Here is an 8957-nt window from a genome sequence, read left to right on the forward strand (position 1 = left end):
GGCACTACAAATGTTTTCGCCTTTTAGGTGAAGGCCTCGATCGCATACCAAGTGTATGAGCACATATTTGTTCAAGCTACATTAAAAAAAATCATTCTTTTAAGGTGTTTTGATTTTGTACTTTCTTTATCTACATAAAAATATACTCTAGGCCATGCAGGGACGGAACAAGATTCAATGGTCTGGGGTGTAAGAATATATGCAACTCAGTAATTGAACTAAAGGGTGTGCCGGTGTGGTAATAGAGTTTCTGTAATAAAAAAAAAATTAGGGATGTGAATCCTTATAGTCTAGTCATTTTTCTAACAAATTACTAACACATTATATGACTTTTACAAATCTTCAGCGTGCGGCTGCCCCCACACACTCACCCCCTAGATCCATCTGTGACGCCATGGTCAAAATGTGCACAAGAATCATGATTTAACACAAAGAAGTGGTACAGGGGGATAAGAGCAATAAAGTGCCATGCGCTGTGTTTGATGTTAATTTCATTGTTTCTATCAACCCCAAACTAAAATCTAGATCTTCTTTTATCTTCACCAATGAACTAAAAACACCGTACCCCATTGTCAATGCACCAGCTGGTTCTTGATTAATCAATTTCCTCAAGAACAGTCCATTGAAATTCAACTATCACCAAACGTTGAATTTGTGTGATGGTTGATTTATCTAAAAGCTTCCACGTAGCGAGTGGGATGAACATTGGTCGGCCCTACACTCCATCAAGCAACATTGCATGGTGTACCTTGTGTAATGCAGCTTTCTTTCTTTTTTATCTAAGGCGTGCATTTCCATCAAGTAAAAAAGGAAAAAGTGAGAGGTACCTTGTTGCTTGGTTGGCTTGGTGAAATACAGGAAAGGAGAAAGATAATATAATGTCAACTCTTACCCTTCAATTCCTTCTATACGTCCATTGCTTATATCTATACGTCCATTGCCTATATAAGCAGCTATTCGACTGTATTATATTGGAACCTCGGACGCAAAGAGTTTTAAAGAGAAGAAGAGGTAGGGTAGTATATGTTGACCCACATTGCTCCATGTCGTTTTATTATTCCACATATTTTCGTTAAGAATGTTTGGTACACAAAATCAAAATTTTGATTCCAAATGAGTTTCAGTTTGCAGTTGATTTTCATTGTGAACAAATTGTTTTTCTTATCAGTTAGATGTAAGTAGAAAGCAATCGAGAAAAACACATTTCATGTTGATCCATATCGAAATGAAAGAAAAAAATTACTAGTATCGTCTTTCTCCATATCAATTAGTACTAGAAATAAGTTGGCATGGAGTTACTATATATCGAGTACTGCTAGTACTACAGTACACTGCAGCACCATCTAATTCTATTTGTTGTGATATTATGTTTATAACCATATGATGTTTTCAACTAATAACTTGGGTCGAATTTCCTTTCAAATATATGCCTGGCAAGGGTGGAAGGATTGGCCTGGGCTTGCTCAACGCACATGATTTCTGACTCATAAATGATAAACATCGTCGACTTCGCATTGTTCACCAAAGAACTATGATAATCAAATTAAGAGGCTGAATGGCTTTGAAATTTTCTGAATCAAATCAACCAGAGGGGGAACTCTAAAATGTGTGGTTCGGATTTGTGGGATCATGCATGCATTTAGCTGCTTTTGAAAGGAACAATAGGTCTGACCCACTAATCAATAGATAATCAACTAACTAATCATTGCAAACCTTTGTATAATTGTATACTAAAAATTTTTTTTTGCAGGTACAAACGATGTTTTGGACACCCTTCCTAGTATGCGTGGCTATAGTGACCATAACCTCGTGTGCTACTGTAGACAGACAGACATACATTGTTCATATCGATACCAATGTGGTCGTGGCCTTGGATCAATCTCTTGGTGATGGTAAGCGGTGGTACAATGCGGTGATCGACTCCATTGCAGAATACTCTTCTGAGGAAGATAGAGAACAGAAAACACAGCTCCCTCAGATTCTTTATGTTTACCAAACTGCCATTTCGGGCTTCGCTGCGAAGCTTTCAACAAAAGAAGTTGAATCACTAAAGAACATCGCTGGTTTCCTCCATGTGACGCCAGACGAAATGGTAAGTCTCCACACAACACACTCACCTCAGTTTCTAGGCCTAAGGAATGGAAAAGGGCTCTGGAAAGCACCAAATTTGATTAGGGATGTTATAGTTGGTGTTGTGGACACTGGAATCTGGCCAGAGCATGTTAGCTTTCGGGACACTGGCATGTCCCCTGTGCCTGCTCGCTGGAAGGGTGCTTGTATGTCGGGAACAAAGTTTTCATCTTCAAATTGTAACAAAAAGATCATCGGAGCGAGAGCCTTCTTCAAAGGTTACGAGGCTGTAGCAGGCCGAATCAATGAGACGCTAGATTATAGATCAGCAAGAGATTCTTCAGGACATGGTACTCACACTGCTTCCACTGCAGCTGGTAATGTTGTCACAGGGGCAAGCCTGTTTGGCATGGCAAAAGGCAACGCTGGAGGAATGAGTTACACGGCAAGAATTGCGGCTTATAAGGTTTGCTGGCAATTTGGTTGTTCCAGCTCTGATATACTAGCTGCCATCGACCAAGCTGTTGCTGATGGAGTCGACATATTGTCTCTTTCTTTAGGAGGCAGCTCCAAACCATATAACATTGACAATATGGCTATAGCTGCATTTGGAGCAATCCAGAAGGGTGTCTTCGTCTCATGTTCAGCTGGCAATTCCGGGCCATATGAGTCGACTGTAACAAACACCGCACCATGGATTATGACTGTTGCAGCAAGCTACCTTGACCGAAGCTTCCCCACTACAGTAAAGCTTGGCAATGAGCAAGTCTTCAAGGGTGCATCTCTTTACTCTGGCAAACAAACCAAAATGTTGCCTCTTGTCTATGGAAAAACAGCAGGTGGCCAAGATGCGGAGTACTGCAGCACTGGTTCCCTCAATCCAAACCTTGTCAAAGGAAAGATCGTCGTCTGTGAGCGAGGCATGATAGGCCGAACAGAAACGGGAGAACAAGTGAAGGAGGCTGGAGGTGCAGGGATGCTACTACTGAATACAAAGGATGAAGGTGAAGAGCTCTTTGCTGATCCCCACCTCTTACCTGCTACAGCTTTAGGCTACAGGGAAGCAAGAGCAATTAAAAATTATGTGAGCCTGGCAAAGAAACCGACAGCATCAATCGTCTTTGAAGGGACAGTATATGGTAATCCTGCTCCAGTGATGGCTGCATTTTCATCAAGAGGTCCCAGTGCAATTGGACCAGATTTGATCAAGCCTGATATAACTGCACCGGGAATGAACATTTTAGCTGCGTGGCCGCCTACTGTGAAACCGACCACGTTAGAGAATGACAAAAGAAGAGTTCTATTCAACATTGTCTCTGGCACATCAATGTCATGCCCTCATGTCAGTGGTGTAGCTGCCCTGCTCAAGTCTGTTCATAAAGATTGGTCCCCAGCTGCCATTAAATCAGCCCTGATGACAACTGCTTATATTCAAAACAATAAAAGAGCCCCGATTACAGATGTAGCCAGTGAAACGTCCGAACCAGCTACACCTTTTGCGTTTGGGTCGGGACATATTAACCCTGAACGAGCTTCAGATCCTGGTCTGGTTTATGATATCAACACCGATGACTACCTGAACTATCTGTGTAGTCTGAACTACACCTCTTCTCAGATTGCTGCCTTGGCTAGAAATAAGTTTAGCTGCCCAACAAGTAAAGCTCTTCAGCCAGGTGATTTGAACTATCCTTCTTTTGCTCTGACTTTTGATAGTGGTAGCAGTAATGTCACAGTTACATACCAAAGAACAGTGACGAATGTCGGGGCAGCGCACTAGATATGCGCTTCAAATGACCGAGCCACATGGTGTTTCCATGATTGTCAAGCCCAGGAGATTAAGTTTCCAGAAACTCGGTCAGAAGATGGCTTACAAGGTGTCTTTTGTCACATTGGGAGGAATCTCTTCTTCAACCACCTCTTCTTTCGGGTCCCTCACATGGGTGTCCAGGAAATATTCAGTACGAAGTCCCATTGCTGTCACTTGGCAGTAAATGTAAGAAACAATACAATTTAACTTAGGGAGCCTACCATGAAATCTTACATAAAAGATTGAAGCTTAAACCATAAAAATTCAACAGTAGTTTATCCTTCTTCCAAGAAGTAGTTCGTAGAAAGCAATATCATATACTTCAATAGGAACCAAAAGTAGGTTCTGAGTTCTGACTCAAACATTTGTTTTAGTATTTAACATGGCACCATAGCTGAAGTATATTAACAGTCTAAATTTCAGTCATACGCTCTCTTAATTCTGTAATCTGGTCGCATATAGAATTGGAATGCTTGTCTTCATGCTTATATGTAATCTAATTTATTGCCATACCCTATAGCTAGAATTCCAAATAAAAATAAAAATAAAATTCCCAAAACACACATAGTAACAAGTTTTTTCTTTCTATTACTGAAATCTATTTTAGTTAAAACAACAACGTACATTGTTAGGTAACAGTGATCCCCTCAGAATTATCAAGTTCGACCATGAGTTGTACTTTTGGTTCCAAATCAATGAACTGGTTTGATTGACTGGCTAAATGAGAGATGCTAACCCTCCCATGGCGCTTGATATAGTCAGCCACTGCTTTCATTTCCTCCTGGGAGATGTATATGTATTTTCCCCGGTCATCCATCACACCAGATAAGCTCCCCATACTCTCAAGTGAAGTGATCCGGTTGATGCAATCCTGAGTCCTCAGTTTGAATTCTGCAGCTAGATCTTCTAATGGGACACACTTGTGTTTCTTGATGTATTCGACAAAATCAAAAAGTAGACCCTGAGTTTCATCTTCTACTTCATTTTCCGTTGTACCTTGAGCATCAATAGAAATCTCCCCTTTCCATTTCTCAAACTCCAATGCGGCAGCCTCCTCTTCTTTAGCTTTGCTAGCCCTTGCTTCCTCTTCCAGCTGACGCTCCACTGCTTCACGCTCCTCATCCTTCCTCCTCCGCATTTCTGCATAGTGGTCTTGTTTTGTCAGCCTTGAACCCCTCACTGCCTCTTCAGCCTGCCGTTGCGCTTCTCTCTCCTGTCGTTTTTTCTCCTTCTTTGATGATTTGGCAACATTGAATCCATCTTCCGCCACATCCTCGTCGTCGCTTCCACCAACAATCTCGTCAACAGAAGTGGAAGCTGATGTACTGGAGCCAGCAGCAGCTGTCCTCCGTCGCATCCGCCGAGTTCCAGATTGACGAGGAGCTACAGTAGTTTTTCTTCTTCTTGATGATGAGATTGAGATATATGGCGACGCTTCCATAGAAATAGAGGGATTAATGAGAAAACGAGAAGCATCGAAACAATAGCTACCAACATCTCCTCCATTATTTTCTCGATTAGATGCTGCTTGATTTTGGTTAAACAAACTTCAAATTAGATATTAAAAATAATAATTGAAACAAAAAGCAACTAGAATTACAAGATGGAAAACTAACTATTATTGTGCCGCGATGCGATGTATCGATTGTGTGAGGAAAGAGAGAGAATAAGGAGAAAACTGTAAATTTATAAAGACGGACAATCTTTTTTCGCTTCGGTCACGGACTAATCAGTACACCCCAACTTCGTTCTTCCTATTTATACCCACCAATTTTAAAATAGCCCGTCACTCGAATCTTAATTCTTGAACATGGGCCTCTCAAAAGCTTTCCGCTACTAGTGGATCTCATACAAACCAATCCGCTACTAGCCTACTACCCTTTGAATATTTGATGATCGCGTGGATCTAATCCTGCGGTTATTATGAAGGAAAAGTAAGAGATTATGTTTTTGCAGGTTTGAGGGATCTTCCAAGTTAGGTATTAAAATCAATTATGTTTTATCCGTATTTTTAATCGAATACTATTGTTATTTCTTAATTTCTTATTTTTAATTTTTAAATAAGTTGAAGATTTTTCATTAGAAATTCTACGAGTCAGCAAGTGAGCAGGTGCATAAATATATTTTCTTCATGAAAAAAAAAAAAAAAAAAAAAAAGTACTCTCTATGACTCTATGGGCACATTTCATTTTGTGTTGGACAAACCCCAAAAATATATATATACAGTTTGAAAGGTGCCCATAGCGAGTACCTTTTTTTTCATATATATACAGTTTGTATTTCTTGAAGAAAATATATTTATGCACCTACTCACTTGTTTACTATATATATACTAGGGTATGCCCATACCTATGCTGAGGCCTTGACGAGCCTGGGGCGCTATCTCGACACTCGATATTTTAATGTACAACACTGATTAGCTCATCGTGCCTTCGACGTTACTGTAAACGTGACATAACACTACCATACACCAAAAGCCTAGTAGGTGCCACACTTGGTCCATTGTTTGTTGTGACTTTAGGTCCTAAATAGTTAAAAGCCCAGCCTATAATCCAGCAACTATTGTTGACTAAGACAACACCACAATTGATTTTATTATCAAGTGTGATTGAGTGGATCACACACAATCAGAGTAAACAAATTAAGGCCTAGAATACATTGGATATGCCATAGGGGTGATTTCGGATCGGATTAAGGGCTTTCGGAAAAAAGATTCGGATGGCAATATCCTTTTCAAATCCGATCCAATTATTTTTCGGATGACAATTTTTTTTCCGAATTCGGAAAGTTCGGAAAATCGGAATTTTTTTGAAAATTTCAGAATCCGCAAAATACGGAAGTAAATCAGAAATTTGAATTATATAATCGGATTCTCTTTTAGGATAACCATTTTTTATCCAGTTAATACATTCATTTAGCAATCATTTTGAAATGTATTAATTCAGTAAACAAATTAGACTTTTTAACACGTTCATTTAACAAGTTTTTTCTTCATGTTAATGCATTAATTCAATAAATAGGAAGATGAGAGAAATTGAAACATGTACTAGAATGACAATATTGATTTTTTGAAATTGTGTGAGAGACAATGTTCTACTTCTCTAGGGTTTTTATTTGATTTGTAAACTATATGCAGTTTTAATTTAGTAACTATATGAAATAGATTGATATATGTTAAAAATTCGAAATTAATCAAAAATCGGATCGGATTGGATTTTGAAAACACATCCAATTCCGATCCAATTATTTTTCGGAAAAATCGGATATCGGAACACAAATATCATATGGCCAAATTCAGAAAAATATCGGATCGGAATTTGGAAAAATTGGGTTTTCGGAAGAAAGAGACACCCCTAATCTGCCATGTCATAATTTTTGAAAAAGATTTATATATATCTCTACTACTAGTATATCTATAATGATCGTGGCCTCTTAAATTCATCCGGGATTTTTTCTGACGCATAATACCCTTGATGAATAATAAAATTAGATGCCTAGCTATTTATTAATGAGGACTACTTTGTCTTTTTATGTGTTTATAAAAACCGATATTGTCCTTAAATAAAACAATTGCTTAACACCTTTAAATAGGGCCAATCAGTCTTTTCACGTGGGAGTATATTAGAAAACCAAATCCACGCCATTCTCATTTGTACGCATTACTATTAATGCCATTTAATTAGTCTACTACTAGTATATCTATAATGATCGTGGCCTCTTAAATTCATCCGGGATTTTTTCTGACGCATAATACCCTTGATGAATAATAAAATTAGATGCCTAGCTATTTATTAATGAGGACTACTTTGTCTTTTTATGTGTTTATAAATTTTCAGTACCGATATTGTCCTTAAATAAAACAATTGCTTAACACCTTTAAATAGGGCCAATCAGTCTTTTCACGTGGGAGTATATTAGAAAACCAAATCCACGCCATTCTCATTTGTACGCATTACTATTAATGCCATTTAATTAGTAATAATTGCGTTATTTAATAAAACGTTAAAAAATGGAAAAGTCTAATTAAATAGGAACCGATTCTTTTCCATTCTCTCCCACATCATGTAATCAGTTTCCCTTCTTTTTAATTGCGTTATTGTTAAGCAACTGTTGAGGAGCAGTGAAGGTGAACCAAAAGAATTGGGGTTTTTTTTTATTTGATTGTGCAGTTGGAGAATTTACCATCGATTGTTGCGGGAGTGTAGATGGTAAGTGTTGTGTTATTAGTTTTTATTTATTTTGGTGCAATTTGTGACTGTGTTGTGTTGTGAATTGTTTATGTATAGAGCGAATCCCGCCAATTGAGGAAGTGATTCAATCGGGGTGGTTCCGCGTTTTGTGGAGTTTCTCAGGAGGGAGGACTTTACACAACTTCAGGTTTGTTAAATGCTGTTTTTACAGTGTTTGAGTAGTGAGTAGTATTTGTGTTGATTATAATGTTGTTTTGGTTTTTTTTGGGTTTGAGCAGTTTGAGGCAGCTTGGGCACTTACCAATATTGCTTCTGGAACGTCTGAGAACACCAGGGTTGTAATTGATCATGGGGCTGTTCCTATCTTTGTGCAACTTCTTGGAAAAAAGTTACCTTTTTTTTTAGTTTGTGAATATTTGGTTAAAAAGAAATTAGTTTTTGAATTGATTTAGTAATTAGCTAAAAATGTAGTGAGAGTATTCTGAACTAAGTAATTTTACATTTACCGCAGAGTTGGGCAAGAGAAATAGTGTGCATGTTGTTATGTCTTTATAGAGAGTTAAACTTTCACTGGTTCAAGATGCAGTGTACAAATCTTTAATATGGACCTTCTAGAATTGGCAACATAGATATTTGGAAAGTGATGCTTGAAATACCTTTTTACAGTTGAAGTCATAAAATATAATTTGTTTCCAACGTCAATGTATTTGCAATGTTGAATTTGATTGAGTATCTCTTCTTTTTCTTTTTCCCCTTAATCATTATTTCAGGGATATACCCATGGATTATGAAGACAAGAATTTTCACAGTCAAACTTTCCAATTAGCTGGTGAAGAGAACATCAAGTTTTCTACAGGTTTGCACTCATATTCACTTCCCAAATTTGATTT

The 8957-nt window shown here is 38.1% G+C and overlaps 2 protein-coding genes and 1 long non-coding RNA gene across 3 annotated transcripts; 2 read left to right on the forward strand and 1 right to left on the reverse strand.

Moving 5' to 3' along the window:
- Positions 1-1047: 1047 nt before the first annotated feature.
- Positions 1048-5319, forward strand: LOC147513798 (subtilisin-like protease SBT1.1). The gene is given in 3 exon segments (XM_086597080.1): positions 1048-1665; positions 1751-3837; positions 3839-5319. Coding segments are annotated over 2 exon segments (2301 nt in total). The 5' UTR covers positions 1048-1665; positions 1751-1759; the 3' UTR covers positions 4062-5319.
- LOC147513799 (DDRGK domain protein) lies at positions 4443-5383 on the reverse strand. Its single transcript, XM_086597081.1, is given in 2 exon segments — positions 4443-5272; positions 5275-5383. Coding segments are annotated over 2 exon segments (876 nt in total). The 3' UTR covers positions 4443-4505.
- A 2229-nt stretch (positions 5384-7612) lies between these two features.
- Positions 7613-8480, forward strand: LOC147513800 (uncharacterized). Its single transcript, XR_015217421.1, has 3 exons — positions 7613-8085; positions 8164-8254; positions 8346-8480. It is a non-coding gene; the product is annotated as an uncharacterized LOC147513800 (long non-coding RNA).
- The last annotated feature ends 477 nt before the right edge of the window (positions 8481-8957 follow it).

The sequence above is a fragment of the Coptis chinensis genome, chromosome 3 (assembly GCF_015680905.1).
Source record: "Coptis chinensis isolate HL-2020 chromosome 3, ASM1568090v1, whole genome shotgun sequence".
NCBI lineage: Eukaryota > Viridiplantae > Streptophyta > Magnoliopsida > Ranunculales > Ranunculaceae > Coptis > Coptis chinensis.